Here is a 22,998-nt window from a genome sequence, read left to right as displayed (position 1 = left end):
TCAATAAAGTCCAGAGATTTCAAATGTATTAGTAGTGCACAAGGTTATTGTAGTTAGCTGAAACTAAACTAAAAACTAATCACAAAAAACCATTTTAATTCACTAAAATAAGTATAAAATTAGACCTTTGAAAGACTCGTTAGAAAATATAAAACTTTAATAACTGTATTAGTGCATTCCGTAGTTCACAAGCTCAAAGCTCATAATCTGTTTTAGTTTTCAGTCTAGAACAAAGTGAACCACCAAGAGGTTTAGGGTGAAAGACCAAAATGACCTGTATGTATGGATGTAGGAGTTACAAACGTTTTGATAAAACCAAAGAAGAGGCAGCGAAAAATTACATAACGTCAATCACTTTGATGCAGTTCTCACATCCAGAAGTTGTCTCACTACTCTTAATGCAGTTCTCAAATCAGAAACACTTTTCTCCCCACTCAATTGCATTTCTCATTATTTTTATCTACATATACTTCACAACTAAATATATTTGTAATTATGCTGATGCACTTCTTACTTGGATCTCACAACTCATCAAAACAGCTTGTACTTTTGTCAGTCAGAACTGTAGATACTTTATTTCCTTACATTTTTTCTCAGTTGCTTTAGTAATGTTTAGATGTAATTTCTTACATCAGAAACGTCATTCTCACCACTCTCCAAGCAGTTCTGAAAGTTATACAGTTAAGCATTTTTACAAATGGTTTTATACTTTTATTAAAAGGCATCTGAAGGACTTTCAGACCACGAGAAACAAAATTCTTTGGTTTGATGAAACACAGATTAAAGTCTTTGGTCTGGATGCCAAGCATCATGTCTGGACAACACGTTCTCATCCCAACTCGTCACATACCCATGCGATAAGATAAATCGTCAGGATGTTACGCATTCAGAGGCATGAGAGCCATTTGGAATGAATCTATACATGCAAATGTGTTTTACTCTCTGATCATGAATCGCTTTGGAAAACACTATCTGACTGGGTTAAGGTTATGGTTAGGGTTAAGGTTAGGGTAAGGGCTGGAGCGTGTGTTACCGCTGCGAGCGGCATTCTATTGGATTCAACTGAGAATCTGGAGCGTATCATAAGGATGCCAAAGGGTACCTTTCGCATTGCTATGAGATGCCTCGGGACATGACAAATTGCCGGTATGTCACGCGCTGGGAAAGAGAATGCTCGGGTCTGGGGAAAACCAGGCACCGTTCATCACTGCGGAAATGCCATCCCTACAGTAAAGCATAGCATCATGCTCTGGGGATGTTTTTCAGCACCAGGAACTAGGAGAATAGTGGGAGTAAATGGGAAAATGAATGCAGCAATGTACAGAGACATCCTTGATGATAACCTGCTCTACAGTGCTCTGGATCTCAGAGTGTGATAAAGGTTCATTTTGCAATAGGACAATGACTTGAAGCACACAACCAAGATAAGAAAGTATGCAAAACTAGTAAAAAATATAATTGGACCATGTCGGATTCATAATAAACTGGTCACTGAACTAAAGGATATAGTGTCATTTTTAGCACTTTGTGCTTGGTTCAGTAATGCACATCTTATCTGTTATCTGATTTGTGACAGAAGCCAGAGTCCTTCAGAAACAGTTTAGCATGCCTGACCATGCTTCAGAATCAGCGGAAGGAGTGCAAAGCAGAACGTCTATTTTAGGATACACATGAGTGCACATGCATTTGCTACATTGCATTACAGTTTTTTTACAGCCGCTAGGACACATTTCTCAATACTTAGGTCACTTTTGCAAAACTCTTCACACAATTCTCCTAACTGACCTTCAGCTTGGCAAAGCAGTTCATTTCACATTCAAAATGCACTACAACTACCAAAACACTCAGGTCTCAAATAAACTCATTCTTCCAGAACACTAGCAAAGGTTGACAGCCGACAAACACACTTTGTCACCCACAAAACAATGACCTAAAAAAACACTAACAACATGTAGCATTACAGTGTTTTCTTATGTAAAACAAGGACACATCTCTGTTTATAGTTTCAATATATGTTACTGGAATGAATCAGACATCATGCAGAATTCATTAATATTTGTTTATGTATTTTTATTTTTTTGCACTAAGTAATCCCAAAATACAAGAATTTGTATACACACCATCCACTGATACACATACAATAGTAATGCTAATCTACTCGGTCTTCTCCATTTGGCCACAGGTTCTCATCCACATCACATCTTATGTCATCTAGGGCAATACACCTAGGAAAGAATCTTCTGGCATGCCTGATCCATCCCTGGCAATCTTCTGCTGATATCTCCAGGCATCCAGCATTCATTGCATCCAGGAGGGACATTTGATCATGTGGATGATGGTCGTAAACCTTCCACCGCCATGAGGAAAAGAATTCCTCTATGGGGTTGAGGAATGGAGAGTAAGGTGGGAGGAAAAGAGACTCCATTCTGGGATGGGCTGCAAACCACTCGGTGACTGCACGGGAGTGATGAAATGCCACATTGTCCCATACAATTATAAATGTTGGCTGATTCCTTCTCTCCGCATCCCTTTCCTCACCTAGCACAACCCTTCCATAGAGATCATGCAGGAACGCAAGGAGCCGTTCAGTGTTGTATGGCCCAATTAGTGGTCTGTGTAACAGCAGTCCATCAGTGGATATTGCTGCGCACATTGTGATGTTGGCACCCCTCTGGCCCAGGACATTCACTGTGGCTCTCTTCCCAATCACATTCCTCCCTCGTCGCCGTGCTTTGGCCAAGTTGAAACCTGCCTCATCCACAAAGATGAAAATGTGGTGCGTTTGCCTGCCTTCAATCTCCATGACTCTCTAACATAAATCCACAAGGCAACATAAGCTGTTACAGTAGTAAATTTGTAAAAATTGTCTTTGTGTGTGTTTGGTTTTGTTCAAAAACAGATCTGTATTTTATTGTGATCTTACCTGGACATACTGGTTCCTGAGTTGCTTGACATGTTCAGAGTTCCTCTCAAAAGGCACAGTGTACAACTGTTTCATCCTGACCTGATGTTTTTTCAGGACTCTAGAAATTGTTATGCTTACACTGTAAATATTTGCGAAAGTAACGTTGTCTGCCAAGACTCTGTCTAATTTCAGTGAGTTTAATCCCATTGTTTCTGATGACCATATCAACAATGGCAGTTTCCTGCACATCAGTGAACATCCGTCCTCTCCCTCCTGTGTGAGGTAACCGTTGAGTCCTAAGCAGAAATGCAACAACAATTAAAAAAAGCTTATTTACTTCTGAAATGTGCAAATGCCCTTGCAGAATACAAGTTACCTGTTGGTTTGTCGGAAAACTCTAACAATAGATGCCACTGTAGAGCGTTGCAGATTTGGCTGCACTCTCTGACCAGCCTCTCTCATTGAGTGACCATGATTTACTACATGATCAATTACAGTAGCTCTGATCTCATCTGAGACTACAGCTCTTGATCTTCCTCTTATTCTTCTTCCACCACGCATACGTATTCCTCGCCCCCTCCCAGCCACTCTTCTTCCTCTTTCAGCCACTTCTCCATTTCTGGCTGGGTCCATGTTTACATCACAAAACAAACCTATTCAGCAGTTGTCTCCTTTTGTAATGAAATTGAAGGAGTAACACCTGTGTAGATGTTCATCTACAATGAGAATCAGCTGTGGCTGGTTAAACTGCATTTTTAGATTTAAAATATGTTTCACTAAAATATTGCTGTTGAATTTTTCTGTCTTATTCAGTTTTGCATTATGTTATTGTTTTGACCATAAGTTTAACAGTTTTGAAAACAGCATGTAAGTACATGCAAAATGTCCTGTACGTACAAAGATTTTTGGCAGTTGTTGTGTCTGAGTGAGAAAATAATTCATGAAATTTGAGAGATGTAGTCATTGAATGCATTTTGTGCCAAAACAATGATAACTGATCCTCAGTTTAGCCCACATAGACTTCTGTTGTGCTCACTGTGTGAGGAGTTTTGCAAAAGTGACCTAAGTATTGAGAAATGTGTCCTAGCGGCTGTAAAAAACTGTAACAGTAATATAATGCTGGTACAAATTTCTTAACACTACCACAGGGTTGCTCTGCAGATTGTACTTTTGCAATAGACTGTAGGCCAGTCAGGGCACCTACTGTAAAAAAAAATGGTCAACTCCCAACATGAAATTTAATATAATGCTGCTGCCAGATGAATCAGGGAGAAGTTATATAGGAGTGTGTGTGTGTGTGTGTGTGTGTGTGTGTGTGTGTGTTTATCCAGAGCTGGATATGAAGCCAGCTTCAGGAAAACACAAAAGAACTGAAGAATGTGGACAGGCGCACGCTTGTAACGCAACTGTATTTTCTTTGATAAAACACAGTTATTTTGTTTTCTCCTCTCCGCCTCACTGTGGTCTCCTGCTGTCCACAGAATTACAGGATGAACATGTTCTACGCTTGTACTCATTGTTGTGCTGGACTGTTGTGGAGTCTACCATTATGAGCCATTTGTTTGCTTCAGGTGTTTCGCTTAAATAAACTCAGTTACTCTCTGAACAGATTGATTTGTTAGTTCAGACATGAACTAAAAGCTGCTTCCCCGTTTCCTTTGCTAACCCTGCAACTATTTCAACAGTTTGTTTGGCAGTCGAGCCATAGTTTAAAAAAAAAAGACTTCCTAAGTTAAAGTTGAACAGATCTTGCAGACATTACAATGATGTCAGATCGAGGTACTTCCTAAACACTGCCTGGATGTCACTGTTAGACTTTCTAGCAATACAAAGTTCAAGAATTGTTTTAGCATAAAAGGAGACAAACTAAAGCTTTCAACTCACAACCTCACACTTTTGGGCTCTGCACTATCCTACTAAGCTGATTAACCTGATGTTTATGTGATGCCATTCCTGAGTTTTTGCTGTTGACATCGCAGACAGAGAGGAGATAACTGTAACTGTAAGAGCCCTATGTGTTACGTTCACTGTGGACTTTCTGACAGAGCGCTCCAGAGGGCTGTGTGTTAACACCTCTGCTTTTCACTCTGTTGACTCATGACTGTGCTAAGTCACAAAACCTCAACCACATCATGAAGTACGCTGATGACACAACTGTGCAGGACATGATAAGCAGCAATGATGAGTCAGCATACATCCCACCCTCGCTCATCATCAACGGCTCTGCTGTGGAGATGGTTTGGACCACCAACTTCCTTGCACATAACTGAAGAACTACTTATCAAAGATAGCCCAGCAGAGAGTGAACTTTGTGATACAGCTGAAGAGAGGAAGCTTCCCTTCTCCCAACCTCACCACATCCTACACAAGCACCATCAAGAGCATTCAGGCCAGCTACATCACTATCTGACACGGCAGCTGCAATGTATCTTGCCGCAAGCAACTGCTGAGGGTAGTGAGCATTACTGGGGCCTCACCCGCCACTACAAGAGGGTGGAATACATATTGTGATTTACCGTTATGTTCTGGCTAATGGTATGTTCTGGTGCTCAAAACAGAGACGTACAGCTTTTGTGCAATCTTTGAAATCCACAAAACTCTCTTACAAACTCCTACAAATAGCTAGAAGCATGCTACTTTTGTGCTCACCGCAAATGAAACATTTTTATTGATAGTTTCTTGAGATCAAATTGTCCGGATCAGCTAAATTGCCACTTAAGTGACATTTTCAGTGATACAGTGACATTTTTCACACTTCTACATTCAAAAATGGAAATACTGCTGTACGGAACATTAACAGAAATTTGGTTGGGTATGCAAGACCGTTTTAAGACTTTTTAATACACCATAATTACACATTCTCCTAACAAACGTCTTTATTAACGCTTGCACACTGATCACTAAATGAAACAAAGCTCCTCAGGAACCAACCAGTGGTTTAAAACAAACAAACAGGACATCTTACCTTTTTCTTCTTTCATTTCAAAAGGCTGGGTCCTCAGTTGTTCCTATGTAATCAGTCTGGGATTTTCCCTGCAGTAAAATGAAACTGCGATCAGTCATATGAAGCCAAACAGAGAAAGCCTGCACAGTAAACATATTAACTTTGATATCCTTTTCTCCTTGTCTCCAAACTAACTAAAGAACCATGTCAAAATTCCAGCTATGAAGAGAATGTAAGCAAACTAAATAAGAAACATGGATAGCAAATTACTGTATTGCTGTGGGATGAATGAACTATAGATGCACAATAGCTGTCTGCGTGAGATACAGACTAGGGGAAGGGTGGAGCGATGGCAGAGTGGAGAAATAGGCTGACTGGTACTGAAATAAAACTTCCACAGGATGTTAAGGGCAAACAGAGCAGAGCCAGATGAAGGTTTAGTCCTATCAGAAATGCCCTTCACCACAGATGTTCCTTAAAGTATCACTGTAAGTCTAATCATGGATCAGGAAAGAAATCCAGACAGACCACTTAAGAGGCCAGTCACAGACTGCAGTGATTATAGATGAGTCAGGCAGCTACCACGGAAAAGCACAGGGGAAGTAATTCCAGCAACAGTACTCCATGGGAAATTTGTTGTCAGTAATGTACTGGTTTAAACTGTTTCCACCGAAATTCTCAAGGAAAGTGAGGGCTGGCAAAGCAATACTTATCATTAATACTTAAGCTAATGTGATCACTGGTTAAGATAACTGCAACATATGTGCTCTGTATTTAAGGTTAGTTAAGGTATTCAAGGGGTTGGGAAGCTCATCTTGTAACCGGAAGGTTGCCGGTTCGATCCCCAGGTCTGTCTGTCCTGGTCGTTGTGTCCTTGGGCAAGACACTTCACCCTACCGCCTACTGGTGTTGGCCAGAGGGGGCGATGGTGCGATATGGCAGCCTCGCTTCTGTCAGTCTGCCCCAGGGCAGCTGTGGCTACAACTGTGGTTTGCCTCCACCAGTGTGTGAATGTGAGAGTGAATGAATAGTGGAATTGTAAAACGCTTTGAGTGTCTAGAAAAGCGCTATATAAATGCAATCCATTATTATTATTATATTACTGTGTTACAGGCATTGTGAGTAAGAATATGATCAATGGTAATTTCACTCACTCGTGTTTGGCCTGTTCATTCATTTTGAACCAGTGTGAGAACATGTCTTCGTACAGACATCACCATGATATCCTTGTACCCCGGGCGGATTCGATTGGGATTTTCATACTTTAGCAAACAGATCACAATAACTACAGTAAACTTACATAATGTAACTGGATCTGACAATTAAAATAAATATTGTAATTTTACCATCATGTCATGTCAAACTGTTAGGCAAAAAACAGAGAGCAACAGTTTTTAATGCAATAGTTGGAATCCACAAAAGTCAACAAGTGTTTTAAAACACCCTGAGGAAAGACTCCTACAAACAGCTAGAAGCAAGCTATCTGTATACCTCTGGCAGCAATAAGCATACTTAAGGGTCTTTTATGCTCACTGTAGAGTAAGCATTTTGAGTGATAGATGATAAAATATCAAATTGTCTGGATTGGCTAAGTTGCCACATCAGTGACATTATCATAATTTCAGAATGTAGATCAGTGATTCCTGAGATTAGGGACAAAACAGATTTTAATTTTCTAAAATATATTTTTTGATTTTTCAAAAATATATTTACATATAATTGTTGCACAAAGTTTGGCTGTCTCACCAAGTTTTGGTCCAATCTCCCAGGTGCAACATTTTTTAATAATTTATTTTTTTTGCTGGAGAAGTGCAAGACTTTTGTCAACACCATCAGACACAAAGAAATGCAAAAATATATATTTTAAATTAAGTTGTTTCAGCTATTTTTGACTATTAGCAGCTTCTCTGTTCTACTGTTTATGCACATATATTTTCAAACTAATTACACCACGTTTAAAAGTAAGATTGTTTTGGCTTGTTATTATTAGAGTTACAGTCATGAATATTTTCAGAAGCTTGTATTTAATCTCTATAAGAAACAATCATATTTAGCAGCATGCAAATTACACATTTATTGAGAAAATTACGTATTTTTATTGGAAGATCATGAGGGAGGAAAATACATGGCTCTTCAAAAGAGAAAAATAAACAAAAACTCCATATTATGGAGTTGACAAGGTGTTGACGGTGGTGACACAAATCTGACGGTGGTGACAAACTAGTAGAAAATAAGTTATTATTTCTTTCAAAATGACCATTAAACCTTAACAACTTATGTAATATCACAAGACACTTCATAACAATTCTGTTTTTGCAAATGTCAAGTTCTACATCTTAATAGTTCACCAGCAAGTAGCTACCTACTACTCTTTGATTCCTAAAGTACTCTGTGGTTGTGTGTTTAGACCGTGCTGCACTTTCTCTCCTTTTGTCTCTCTGTGTTTGTTTCCAAAACCTTCTCTTCTGCCTTTTTTCTCTTTCTTTCAGATCACTGATGTTCTTTATTTTTCCCTCTTTCACTCTTTTTCTAGAACTTTCCCTTTCCTTTATGAGAAACTCTTTCTTCAGCTCAGGCTGGCCGTTAATTTTTTCTCTCCTTTTTTTGATACTCCCTGCTCCTCCTCTTTCGTTCCACTACTGACAGGTTCCCCTTTGCCATTCTAGCCTGAAATGTACCATTTTGTAATTACTATAATTTTTATGAACCAAATGCATTTATACAGATTAAGGATCAATATTCACAACACAATTATGTATTAAGCAATAGAAATGCTATCCGGTCTTTAAGTCTGATGTCATTAGCCGTTTCCAGGTCCCAAAGTCAAAGGAACTCTGCAGCATCACTGAGAGTTACAAACTGTCTAAATTCTTTCATCTTTAATAAAATGATCAGTGTGGCTCAGTTAGAAGTTAGCCAGCTGGTTTCCACCTACATTCCAACATAAATGAAGACAGAAAACAGCAGTGACTTTTGTCAGGTTACTTAAGTTGGACTAGCTGGTATATAATGATGTGCTAGGTGATCGCTAGCGACACAGCTATGTTAGCATAACATAAACCAGGGGTCTCAAACTTGCGGCCCGCGGGCCATTTGTGGCCCACGTCACCTCTACTTGCGGCCCGCATATTGATGTGAAGAAATATTTTTTTTTAATTGTTATACGAAAAATGATTTAAACGACGGCAGAGTGTTACAGGCATGGCCCTTTAAGACTGTAGCCTCATGGGCGGTGTAGTCCTTGCTGCAGGGAAAACGTGTGGGACCGCCCCTCCCGCTGTGTGTGTGTGAGCGTGAGGGAGGGAGAAAAACAAAAGTCGAAAAGTATGAGGTGCTACCAAGCAGAAATGGGAGCTGGAAGCATGTAAATATAAAAATAACCACTGCAGCCAAGAAGAGTGCCTGACGAGCCCAGTTGTAAGTAAGCTATTAAGACTCGACTGTACACTGTGTTCGTGTTTTCCTCCGAAACAATAAAGTTCTGCTTAGCAGCCTTTCAATGTCTCTTTCTGTCTCTCGCTAGCAAAGTTGACCCAGACAGTAGGGCTGTGCGATATGACCAAAATCTCATATCCCGATATAAGACATCGTCCTGATAACGACATAAATCACAAAAATGTAACATTTTCTGTAAATTCTGTGAATCTCGGGCAGCAAGTGTTTCCAGCTGCGCGTCATGTAGCTGAAGTCGAGTGTTTTAACAGATGCATGAAACTATACATTTTTAGACATAAGTTGTAAAGGCCACCGTTTTCTTTGTGAGTATTTATTACACGGCGTGCTGCGGGGAAAAGCCTGTTCTAACGTTTGAGTCTAAGGTTTATTTTTTAGCATCTGGCGGCTTTTTTACTTCTCATCCGTACATAATCTGCTCTTTCACGTGATTCAGTTTATTTTGAAAAATCTCAACAGGATCTTGAGCTTTATTGTGAAAGGTTTATGTGGAACATAAACAAGCGGACACGCGATGGTGTTACCGTCGTTGTTGCTAACCACAACGCATAAAAACAGGCGCTTGTCTGTCCGTAGTGTGGTTATATAAAATATAAGAGAAAGAGAGAACTTTAAGACATTAATATAGCCACTACAGTGACCATCAAAACGATGAAAAAATATTGCCGTAAACAGTTTATTTTGCGACACCATGAAACAAACGATAGCGTAAAATGAAACGATAGACGTTTTTATATCGTCATCCGATATATATCGTTATATCGAACAGCCCTACCAGACAGTAAAGCTAGTTCCCTGCTACGAGCCCGACACGGAACCCAAAGCATTAGCCAGAGGTCTCCTTCAGAGCTGCGGAACTGGCCGAGGTAACATGAGACATGTTGAGAGATTGGCTGTGTTAGTTCAGTGAGAGATTTATTTGGAAAGAAAACAATTTTCACTTGCAGTCGAAAACTAATGTGTACCCTTATGCCTGCATTTTTATTTTGTTAAATACAAACAAAATTGTAGCAAAAGTGCTTCCACGTGCCTGGCCAGAAAGAGCTGTTTATTTGGTAGTTCAATGAAACTACTGTACTATACTGTACTATACTGCTGAGTGACTGTCTTCTGCTCGTCAAATACATTTCATTGCAATGTTGACCCTGCGCTAACTTGCTATGACAAATTAAACTGAAAGTGAAAGGCTTCAGATAGTTAAGAGTGAGAAAAAAATTGCGTTCATGTTTGCAATTTTGTCTTGTTACACAATATTTGGAATTAAATAAAACAAACAAAACACTACATTTTAGGAAATATTAGTGGGTGTTTTCTTGTTTTTTTTGTTTTTTTTTCTACTTGGACACTAAAGTGGCCCTCCAATAAGATGATGGTGCCAGAAGTGGCCTGCGGCTCATTTGAGTTTGAGACCCCTGACATAAACACAGTGAAGCTGGAGGATGAACGCTAACTTTTTTCCACTTGATAAAAGTTAATGCAAGGATTTTTGATGGTTAGGCCAACAGTGTTCACTAACTGTTTTTTAGGGGCTTGTTCAGATTAAATAGAACAAGATAAAAAGCATTAAAACATTTTAACAGCACAACAGGCTTAATAAACACAGAGTAGTTTGGGCCCGGAAGCAGGATAAACTGCTTAAAGACCTTAAAGACCAGCTCTCGGAGCAGAGATAGCTCAGTAGACGCCACATGATCGGAAGGTTGGGCGTTCAAATCCAAAGAACAGCGCCTATCCTGGATTTGTAGCTGCCCACTGCATCACTGAGTGAATGGGTTAAATGCAGAGGACTAAGCATTTTCCTACAGGATTAATAATGTATACATAAACAATGAGATTCAAGATAAGGCAAATTCGATAATATTCGACATATCTGTAAAGCAGAAATATCAGTAAAATACACAGGAAGTAATATGACTGAAATATTAATAAAAAATAACTTAATATAATTGATGAATAGCACACTTTTGTGGCATTTGTCAACACCATTAGAAAAAGGGTCAACACCGTCAGACAAAAATCCTGATGGTGTTGACATCCGATGGTGCTGACAAAATACCCTAGTTTCTCTCATAACATATCTTTTTCTGACAGAAGCCAATCTTGTTTTTCATCAGTTGCTTATGACCTCTACAATCTACCTAAATGAAGCTTTTTTTACAAAAAAAAATAAATTAATTAAATCTTGCATTTCATCGACTTTGGTGTTGACGCATGGTTGTGACAGAAAGGTATGCCATAAATGAAATAAAAATAAAAAACTTATCACAGCAGTGACCTCATGGCATGTGTATTAGGGCTGAACGATATATCGCATTTGCGATAATATCGCGACATGATCAAGTGCAATTTTCTAACCGCAAAGGCTGCGATTATACTCTGTTTACGTGACATGCGCGAGTAAAACATGTGATATGATCAAACGAGATTGTCTAACCACAGAGGCTGCACTCTGGTCACGTGACACGGGGAGCAAAGTTTTGAAACAGTCTACCGAGAGTGAACTAGCAAGCAAAGCTGTAGCCTACACAATGGCCTCAGGTTCAACAGAACCAGAGCCTGCGGGGATGCTAGTACCAAAGAGGAACTGCACATCAGCCGTGTGGGAATATTTTGGGTTTAAAAGAGATGATGTCGCACAGAGTCAGGTACTGTGTAAAACCTGTCTTGGTAGAGTTTCTACATCTCGGGGAAACACTACGAATTTGTACCAGCACCTTAAGACTCAGCACAAAACAGAGTATGATAGATGTATGGCTAAAAAAAATCTAGTAGTGTGCAGAATAAACCTAGTAACGTTACTCGGCAAGGATCACTGACCGAACTGTTTGAAGGTGTTACGCCATATGAACGCACTTCAAAACGGCACGTGGAAATCACCAAAGCAGTAACCCACTGCATCGCGAAAGACATGATGCCCGTCAATACGGTGACCAAGCCTGGGTTCAATAACCACAGACATGTGGTCAAGCCGTACAGCAGAGCCCTATCAAAGTCTGACGGTGCATTACATTACCGAAGACCTCCACCTCGAAGCTCGCAGCCTACAAACGGCCTACTTCCCCGAAGACCACACAGGGGAAAACATTGCTGCTGGCCTGAGAGAGGGGCTTGCGTGTTGGGATCTCCCTGAAGACAACCTTGTCTGCATAACGACGGACAACGCGTCAAATATGGTGAAAGCAGCACAGCTGAACGAATGGACCAGGCTCCAGTGTTTCGGACACAGATTACATCTTGCTATTGGTAAGTTACTGCCGTGAGAGAGAGAGAGAGAGAGAGAGAGTGTGTGTGCGTGCGTGTGCATGCATGTATGCGCGAGCCTGTGTATCACTCTCTCCCACAAACACACCACACTATTATTTATCTTGTTCTTTACTGCTGTTAATTCTAGATATGTTATGTCAACCCCATACTGATGTACCCACATCTTCTTATGTATTTTCTTTTTTGTTTTTGTCTTATGGTCTTATGTTCTTGTATGTCATGATGTATGTAACAATAGCTTTGGCAACACTGTTCCCATAGTCATGCTAATAAAGAAACTTTGAATTTGAGAGAGAGAGAGAAATGGTGAAACCTTGCATCATAACTGCAATTGTATGTCTAACACTAATTTTACTTTTTACTTTATTTTTTTTTCCCTCCAGAAAATGCAATCAAAGATGGTAGAGTATCAAGAGCAATTGGGCTGTGCAAGAAGTTGGTGGGGCACTTCTCGCACAGTTGGAAGAAAAAGGCAGCACTCACTGAGGCACAGAAGGAGCTTAAGCTTCCTGTGCACTCTCTCATTACTGAGTGCCCTACAAGATGGGGGTCCAAAGAGAAAATGATTGCCAGAGTGCTGGAACAGATGAAAGCCATATCGCAGGTATTGACAGGTGACCGACATGCACGCTCCCTCATCCCAACCTGGCAGGATGCTGAAGTGTTGGAGTCCATTCATAAGACACTGCATCCTCTCTCCGAATTTACTGATGCTCTTTCTGGAGAAGAGTATGTGAGCATCTCCTACCTCAAGCCAGTTCTCCATCTTCTGGCAACATCAGTCTTGGCTGAAGATGCTGAGGACACTGATCTGACTAGATCAATTAAAACCAAGGTCCTGGCATACCTCAACGACAAGTATAGTGACCTCAACACCCAGGAGCTTTTGGATGTTGCGTCGTTCATGGACCCTAGGTTCAAAACGCAATACATCAGCGCAGACAACCTTCCTGCCATTAAGGCCCGACTGAAGACAGAAATGGTGGAATCGGCTAGACGTACACATAATCAGGTAAATCCTTGAAAATTATATTTCCACAAACACATAATATTTATATATAAGCTAACTGCAAAACTAATGTCTCTCTTCCCATCTGGCAGGAGAAGAGGTCTCGCACTGAAACTGCTCAAAATTCTCCAAGTGCACAGGCCTCTGGGGGAAAGGCAAAGAAGACTCTTGGTAGTCTTTTTAAAACCAGTGCGGCCTCTTCAGCTTTGCCTCTGCCACTTGAAGATGTCGTGGAGGCAGAGTTGAATAGTTACCTGTTGACCCCTGTCATTGACGGAGAGGATGATCCCTTAGCCTGGTGGTAGGTGCACAACATTCACTTTCCACGACTGTGCAAGATGGCCCGCAAATATCTGTGTGTGCCAGCCACAAGTGCCCCCTCAGAGCGTCTGTTCAGCACTGGAGGGAATATAGTGACCTGCACTCGCTCATCCTTAAAGCCAGCAAAAGTAGATATGCTGGTCTTCCTAGCAAAAAACCTGTGAGCTAGGATGATTATGGCTAGCTGAGCCATACTCATTGTGCACTTTAGTTTGTGCTGTGTTGCTGTTACTTACTGCAGATAATCAAGATGTTCAGCCAGTTTTAATTTAAAGGCGTGTTTGTGTGTGTGTTTATACAATTGCTATTATGTTTGCACTTTATGTGTAATGTTACTGACTGCAGAGATCAGTAAGATGTGTGTATTTTTTATTTATTAGTTTTATTTATTTAATATTATTTTTTTAATTTAATGACTCTCTAGTAGTTCACAGATGTCAAAAAACTGAGTGTGGTAAAGCCACTGATTTTTTTATGTATATTTCTGCAATCTGCACATTGTACTGACTTTCATTTTAATGTTTACACCAGGGTTCCTTGTCAGCACTTTATGCTCAGATGTTTGTAAGCTAAAAATAAACTATTGTGTATGTTCAAATATACTGTTGTGATTGAAGAAGTTAAATAAAAATGTCAGTCATCAATTCATGCATCACCTCATGTCATCATAACAGAGGTCTGTCTTCCAGGAAAGAACAGTTTAAAATTAATGTAATATAGTATTGGCCATACTATATGATGTATTGCTTGTCTTTGTTTAATAATACAGAAGACAAAGACCTTAAAAAATAATCGCATATCGCATCGCAATCGCAATATTGGGGCAAAAAATCGCAATTAGATTATTTTCCATAATCGTTCAGCCCTAATGTGTATCAAACAGGAAGTGGTAAAGGGGTCCTCAGAGTGTAAGCTACCCACAATAATTCCTGATTTTTTTGTACTTTTAAAAAAATCTGATGGTGTTCGCAAAAACTCTGGACACAATTTTAATCACTTAAACAATATGTAAAAATAAATTTTCAATTGCATATTTTGATATTATATAAGTTATTGACTTAAATACTTCGTGACGAGAGCCATGATGTTTAATTTTACATAACTTTTAATTTTTTTCTGTATTTTAATATTATCACACCTGCTTCTGGACAATGGATTTTTAAGGTACTGGTAATGTATTGTACCATTTAAAATAAATATATATGTATGATAAAATGCAAAATCATACTTTGTTTTATACTCATTGCCTTGGTTTGTCTTTTAGTCAGTTGAGTTAACACTTGTATGCATATTTTTTACCCCAAAATTGGGTTTTATCTGGCGGACATGTTTTGTCCCTTATCTCAAGAATCACTGAGATCTTTGTTGCCCTTTCCTGTGGTGGCTCTGTTTTCATGGTTACCATTGTTGCCTCATATTTGTATCATCTCCCCTGTGCTTGTAAAAATTATTATGTGAGAGTCAGCCCTTATAGCCTTGTAAACATAGCCTCTCTAGCCTCTCCATACACTCCCTTGATTTTATGTTTACAGCAGCTTGAGCAAAGTCTTTGAAAAATATATGAGATTCAGTGAATATTAGTAACAGACTAGAGAATATATGCAGGAAAGAAAATAAAACATTTCTTCATCTTCCTCCTCTTTGCCACCCCTCCAGCTGGTGACGCCCTAGGTTGGCACATCGTTAGGCAAACCAAAAATTAAACAGTTGCAAGCTTCCATTTTAAAGTTTCAATTTCAGTAGCTTGGCTGCTAGACCTAATAATATGCATAAATTACAAGACAGTAAATTGTAAATATATATTATGCGAAATGGACAATTTAACAGTAATTCTTGAATACCAGGCCTCCCTGACGCAATATTTATGGTAATTATGGGAAGATAAAAAATTGTCCAAAATGGCCTTTTTCCTCTAAAATCCTTTTCAAATAACAGGTTATTTCCCTCAACCTCTAATAATAATGGATTGCATTTATATAGCGCTTTTCGGGACCCCTCAAAGCGCTTTACAATACCACTATTCATTCACTCTCACATTCACACACTGGTGAAGGCAAGCTACAGTTGTAGCCACAGCTGCCCTGGGGCAGACTGACAGAGGCGAGGCTGCCATATCGCGCCATCAGCCCCTCTGGCCATCACCAGTAGGCGGTAGGTGAAGTGTCTTGCCCAACAACCGAGACTGTCCGAGCCGGGGCTCGAACCGGCAACCTTCCGATTACAAGACGAACACCCAACTCTTGAGCCACGATCGCCCCGCAAGGCGATTCCACTAATACTAAGGAAACAAACACGTCTGCTCACAATAGAAAATTACATCTGAAACACATAATCCCAGAACTTTATCCATCCAGTCAGAAGTGCTGAATCTGGTGCTTATTTGTAACATTTTGACCACTTTTATACAGAAATACTTTTTTTTTTAAAACGGAAGCTTTAATTATGTTTTTCTTGTTGATATTTGAGGCATCTCTCAGAGGAGGGCACCTTTTGGGAAAGGATTCAGTAGCACAGGATTCAGTAGCCGAGGCAAGGTGGTGATGTGGCAATCACAAGAAGGGTTATTTTGGTCCCTGGAAGTGTTTATTCTCAAATGTCCTGATCCTCTTTTCTTCAGCTCTGATACTGCAAGAATCCAGACTACCTTTTGTTCATTTCTGTAGTGAAACCTTTGTCTTTTTTTTTACCCATTATCATGAGTTATTTGGCTAATTTTAGCCAATCTCAGAGTGGACAGAACATGTATTATTTCTAGATTTCCTGGCAGTCATTACAGTTGTGTATTTCTGATGCACAGTAGTTCTCCTCCACTGTCTGAAACAGTAACCTTTCAGTTCACTCTTTTCTTTTTTTAGATTGGGGGTGAAGGACTAAGTTATAGGAATCCAAACCCACAGAACAAAATAGATGATAAGCAATGTCCCTGTCCCTGCTCAGAAACTGTGGAGTCGGTCTCATCACTAGTAATAAACCTTTCCATGAAGGCTGGATTGCACTGATCCTCTCTGAGCACATTTGAAGCTGATGGTGAAATCGCAAAAAGTGCAGACACTCTAATAAAGTATTCCGAAGCTATTAAAAAAAAAATTCAGCAGCTGAAAATGGTGAAGACGTGCACCTTGAGGAAATAGCCAAATTTATATCAACTAAGGTTTTTGATTAGGTAAAGATATTGAAGCCCGGGATAAAAAGGAATGACTAAACGGTTGCAGAAAAAAATAGAAGCTAAAATAGAAGCAACAGTTAGTAAAACAGCTGGTTGAAGTAATTACCAAAAATGTTAAAAAAATGAATAAATAAAAATAGAGAATACATGCATTCATGACTGAACTGTGGATAAGAAGCTTAGGAAGTTAACTAAAAGAAATTCAAATAGTTGCAATAACTATTTGCTGTTATTATGGGTAAACTGTTTGGAAATCTAAAAGAATGAATATACAGTTTCATTACTCAAGCTTGAACTGTTGCAACCTAAATAGCTTCATGATTGATCTTTGTTCTCGCTGTGATCTACCCATCCTGTGTCTCAACAATGAAACAATTAAAAAAGAAATGGGGGATAAGTACATCTTTTTTTTCTAGTTGTTTCAAATGGCAACATGTTTCAAAAGACCTCTAAAGTATTCAGTTTCAATCTGTTGCTATAAATGGTAAATGGCCTGTATTTATATAGCGCTTTACTAGTCCCTAAGGACCCCAAAGCGCTTTACATGTCCAGTCATCCACCCATTCACACACTCATTCACACACTAGTGATGGCAAGCTACATTGTAGCCACAGCCACCCCGGGGCGCACTGACAGAGGGTTATGACATGAAAAAACTGACACATTGCTCAAAATTAGAGTAATCGATATGCTGTAAACACCATGTGTGTGTGCGTGTGTTTGTGTGTGTACTTATGGAAATGAATTAGGTCTTTATTGCTTTATTAAAAGATCTAATTTGTTCAAGTTTTATTTCTGGCAGCAGCTGTCCATTTCCAGCCTCATTGACCATCCAATCTCTCATTCACTACACAGTTTGACATCTGCAGGAAATTATCTACACATATTATCTCCACCGTGTGAAGAACAGGCATGAAGGCATCTGCACGCTGCACCCTTCTGCACGTATACAATAAAAAAAAGGATTTCCATGGTGACATGGCTACTAAGTGTCGTACACAAACAACAAAATTAATTCCATCAAGAAGGTAAAGAGATACCAGATCAGACAAAAGGAAGCAGCTGCGTAAAAGTAGGCCTTCATTTAGACTTGCATAAGAATGACTTACAAAATTTCATAAGCTCGGCGCTCTAAATCCATGTCTGATTTGTTTACGTTTTTCGTGTGTTGACCCTGGGATAGTGTACAGTGTTTGGAAGGGCAACGTGGGAGACTTAATCTGAGTGTTGAGGAGTAAACGGAAAATATTCGATCTGAAAGCGAACCAAGATATGCTGTAATTAATGAGGTATTTAATCTGACGTTTCTCCTACAACCACTGGAATAAAGAGGCAACATTAAAAAAAAAAAACAAAGAAAAACAAGTGTTCTGCGAACATTCTTCTCTATCGTCTCTGGTACTGCTTTTTTAACAGAGACATATCTAACGCGCAATTAACCAAAGTACACAAGAGTCCTGTGGGCACTGCCTACACAGGCTTTTCCCAGTTCCATCCCAGCTTAATTTTGTTCCCTTGTGAATAAAAAATAAAATAAAATCTGTGAAAAGCTCCTCAAGCTCTCCAGTGCGCTTGCAGAGTCAGAGAATGATTAGGTTTGCCTGACATGAATGTTTTGGGGACAGATGTGTGTTTATAATATTTTTTGAGCCCAGCTTTGAGCCCAGCTAATTGATTCAAGCAGAAATGAGTCAGTACTGCAGAGACCATATCATGTGTTTAATGATTACCTTCAAGTTGCCACACACTTCATATCATTAATCTCGATTAAATATGATATCTGTAGAAGAAGAAGAAACTAAAGCCACTGCCATGAAGGAGACTAAACACAGAAAAAGAACACTGCACTTTGAGTTTGCATATAATAAAATATGTTTTGTAAATACATTTTCCATTCCCATCTAATCCTACATACTCTTTCAGAAAGTTGACATTGGAGCCATCCTGATCTAAAATTCAGCCATGCCTAAACTACCAAGGAAACAGAACAGGGAAAAAATGAAAAAGGGAAGTGTAACAGGAATGGATCAGTAATCCATTTAAAGCTACTCTCGCCTGTTCTCTTAGTCACAGAAGTTGCAAAGGTGTGTAGCTCAACATGATGCGAGCTCCAAGGGAATTTAGTTCGTAAAATCCCATATAAGTGTATAATAAACCTTATCAATCACCTATGTTTGAATGCAGTCAAATATTTGAGTCCAAGGTTATTATGGCAAAGATTAAGGGGTATGAATGCAGATACATCTTCAAAAGCATCTTTCAATCATTTACATTCATTCATCATTGCAACTTTTACAGCATGACATTGACTGTCCTGGACAACAGCAGGTGGGAACAAGGATGTCGTCAAAAGAGAGGTGTGCAACTCTGATGCAGACTGATATACTGATGTTAAGATTTCAGGAGAATTTGTGCTCTACTTGAGTCATCATGAGCGGCTCTTTTAAACGGGGAAGCGCAAGACTTATTTGTTTAGGCCTGCTTTCAACCAGCGGATATTACTGTTGTCTTTTTGTATTTGTATTTTTATTTGTTGCATGCTGTTTGAAAAGTGTTATAAGAATCTACTTTACCTTCTTACTTACTTACATCTTCCAGTTCAACACAGTTGTGCTAATTGCTCTTATATGAATGCAGATTCTTAAAATATTTTCCAGTGTGTTGTTCTTTTTTGCTACTGATCCAAAATCCAGAAGCGGCCTCTTCACATCAGCAACCCAAAAAATAGGTCAATAGGACTTTGATCACGCTGATCATCACAAAAGTATGTTTGTTGTCCCAGTCAATGACTAAGTGACCAGAGTGATCACCACAAAGGACAAAACAGGCATTCGCATCTAAAAAAGATTACGTGTCATCAATGAGTGAAACAGACAAGAACAAAAAAACACACACTGGGACTTTGCTTTGAAAGTTTGCATAGCTGTAATATTACTGTGGAGCTACACGTCTAAAACAAGCTCAAACAGGGAGGCAGATAATCAGGAGACGTCGATCTCCACGATCTGAATTTATCAGCTCCGACCAAAAGTATGTCTGTCGCTGCCTGCTTTTGTTTTTTCCACCAAGAATCCGGGCTCTTGATATACTTGCCAAACTTAAATTCCATTTCAAGTTAGATTCAATGTCACTGATTGCAGGGAATACATCAGCTGTCTTCGGCTGAATTGTTTCAGTGAGACATGTCATTCTCACGCACTCAAGGCTTTCCTGTCTACATCTAGAGTGCTGCCAGCAGTAAAAGGACAGCATCACACAGAGATGACTCGTGCCAGCCAAATTAAATCTTGTGATCCATAATAACTCGGCTCCAATAGGTCTGGGGTATTTTTAAGACTAACAAAACTCACACACAAACACACATATAGCTCGCTTGCCCAAAAGGGGGGCCTAAACGCCCTCACTTACCAGCAGCGCTGTCGGACAGATGATGTTAAATCGGCGGGGAGCGACTCTGTTCAGAACTGCAACCAAGTTCACGTTGCTTTTGGTGCCATTCCGTGCATTTGAAAACAACAAACCCTGTCAGCCCACCGCTAAGGCACGCCGACAGAAGCAATGAGGGCGTTAACGCTCATGTGACGATGCAACGCTCCACCGGACGCGCAATACCACAGAGTTTACCTCTTCTGCCTGCTATAAAGTCGCTCTGACATAGCGGTTAACATAGCGCTTTTACCAGCGGACACCCCTTCTTCACCCCCCTCCCCTCCCACCCCACACACACGGTGCAGCAACGCATGCGCAATGTGGGGTACGCGCACTGGCCGCTAGAGAGGTTTCACTGACTGCGAAAACCGGGCAAGTTAAAACTTGTGTACGGGCGTAGCAGCAAGCAGGACTTCTCAAAGTGCCCCGTTCAAAATCTACAGCTCATCACGATCATTTGACCTATGCCTCATAAATCCGGCTCAAACTGGACTATATTGCAGACGGAGCAACATCTGGAAAGGCTTTACAGCTGGCTGAGATTAAAAAAAAAAAAAAACTAAAAAAAAAACCTCTAAATGCAGCTGATACATGAAGTGCATTCTGAGCTGTTTTTTTCTTTTCTTGAAATACTGAAAATGTAAAAAAAAAAAAAGAAGTAAATTACAAAGGATAGCTGCTTTCGGTAGAGTTAAATTCTTCACAAATATTCAACTCATTTGTCTTCGGAGACATTTCACTTTTATTGATAGGGCTTATTCACAACAACAGCTGCCACAAGGCACTTTATACTGTCAAGACCCTACAATAAGCAAGCGTTTGGCGACAGTGGGGAAGAAGAGCTCCCTCTTAGGACAAAACCTCCCACAGCAGGCTCAGGGAGGAACAATATTTAATTATGTATAATGATTAATTGCATTATTGATGTATACGCACACAGAAAGTGAAAGGAAATGGCTGAAAAAAGGTGCACAGTGCATCATGGGAATTTCCCACCAGCTGAAACCTATTACAGTGTAACTAAGGGATGGTTCAGGGTCACCTAATCCAGCTCTAATGATGAACCCAATGATGAACACTATGAAAGCCTAACCTTACAAGTAGAGAGAGTCTCTCAATAATTAATTAATGGAACTGATTCTTTGCGCAGTCTTTTAGGAACGAATTTTAAAAGACACATCGATGGCTTAGAGGAAGAAATTATTGAAGTTAACTCATCATTGAAAAGGGTGAAACAATTTTAGTAAAAATCAGTCATTAAAGTTGCTGTCTGTGGAACAGCTGTGAATAATTTTCTAGTGGTTAAAATCTTATTTGTAGATTATTGAAGTCATTACTAGTTAAAGTTACTTGGCTCAGCAGACTCTGATTCTTTGACAGCCTGGATGCAGCGCTGAAAAGAACACTGGGGTTGACTGATTAAAAAGAAGCCAGTTTCCCTCTGTCTACTATACATATCTGTTTTTGATATCAATAGCTATCTCTACAAGGGAGAAAATAGGTGCTATAAATGCACTAGACTATCAAGTAGTTTACAAAAAATCGAATTACTGAGGTAAAAGTAGGCTCCAACATCGAAACATTGCTCATGTGCACATAAGAGTCCACATTGAGATAGTGGACTCTTATAAGTACCTGGGTGTTCACCTCAGGAATAAACTGGACTGGACTACAAATACAGACATCCTGTATAAGAAGGGCCAGAGTCGACTCCACCTGGTGAGGAGACTGAGGTCCTTCGGAGTCTGCAGGACTTTATTAAGGACATTCTATGACACTGTGGTAGCATCTGCCCTTTTCTATGCAGTGGTCTGCTGGGGGAGTGGATGCACGGACAGGGACAGGAGCAGGATTGACAAACTGGTGCGGAGGTCTAGCTCCGTGCTGGGATGTCCCCTGGAGTCTGTGGAGGTGGTTGGCGAGAGGAGGATGTTAGTAAAGCTGACATCCATCATGAACAACCCACATCACCCACTGTATGAGTATGTGAGTTGGCTGAGCAGCTCCTTTAGTCAGAGACTGAAACACCCTCGCTGCAGGAAGGAGCGCTTTTGCAGATCATTCATCCCAACAGCAGTTAGACTCTATAACTCCTCAATCACAATGTCATAAGTCACTAGACACTGTGAACATCCACGGTCACCACTTCATGCATAATGGACCTTCCATGTGTATGGACATGTGCAGGTATATATGTATGTATATGTATACATATGTATATTTAGTGTGTACATGTCTATACATAGGAATAGTAGTGGTACAATAGTTATGTCAAGCTATATAGTTTATGTCTTGCATATTTCCAACCATATCCATAATCACATACTATGTATGCTACCATTGTATATAGTGTATTATCTTACTTTTTTTTTCATTGATTGTACTTTTTTGTATTTTTGTATTTCCTTCTGATATCTGTACCTGAGCTGAGGTAACGCAAAAAATTTCCCCGTCGTGGGATCAATAAAGTCTTATCTTATCTTATCTTATCTTATCTTATCTTATCT

General features: G+C 39.7%; 2 protein-coding genes across 6 annotated transcripts in view; one reads left to right on the top strand and one right to left on the bottom strand.

The window, feature by feature from the left end:
- st3gal4 (ST3 beta-galactoside alpha-2,3-sialyltransferase 4) overlaps nt 1-20,766 on the bottom strand; it is a 43,775-nt gene extending 23,009 nt beyond the window's left edge. For 3 of the 5 annotated variants that reach the window (XM_084950068.1, XM_084950066.1, XM_084950069.1), the window contains exons 1-2: nt 20,471-20,766; nt 5,871-5,938 (exon numbers count right to left, since the gene is read on the bottom strand). Coding sequence is in view for 1 of the 5 variants with exons in the window: in XM_084950070.1 (XP_084806196.1) it covers nt 2,150-2,809; nt 2,924-3,201; nt 5,871-5,886 (954 nt within the window). In the remaining 4 variants the exon portion in view is untranslated. The other 2 variants (XM_084950070.1, XM_084950067.1) reach the window with 2 other exon arrangements.
- LOC146373954 (E3 SUMO-protein ligase ZBED1-like) lies at nt 13,087-14,260 on the top strand. Its single transcript, XM_084950071.1, has 2 exons — nt 13,087-13,578; nt 13,668-14,260. The coding sequence occupies exons 1-2, from the start codon at nt 13,129-13,131 to the stop codon at nt 13,878-13,880; spliced, it is 663 nt and encodes a 220-aa protein (XP_084806197.1). The 5' UTR covers nt 13,087-13,128; the 3' UTR covers nt 13,881-14,260.
- Nucleotides 20,767-22,998: the final 2,232 nt, after the last annotated feature.

Source organism: Perissodus microlepis, chromosome 14, assembly GCF_051167445.1.
Source record: "Perissodus microlepis isolate ML-2025 ecotype Zambia chromosome 14, ASM5116744v1, whole genome shotgun sequence".
Lineage (NCBI taxonomy): Eukaryota > Metazoa > Chordata > Actinopteri > Cichliformes > Cichlidae > Perissodus > Perissodus microlepis.
Note: the sequence above shows the minus strand (reverse complement) of the source record. Positions and strands in the feature narration are given on the sequence as shown.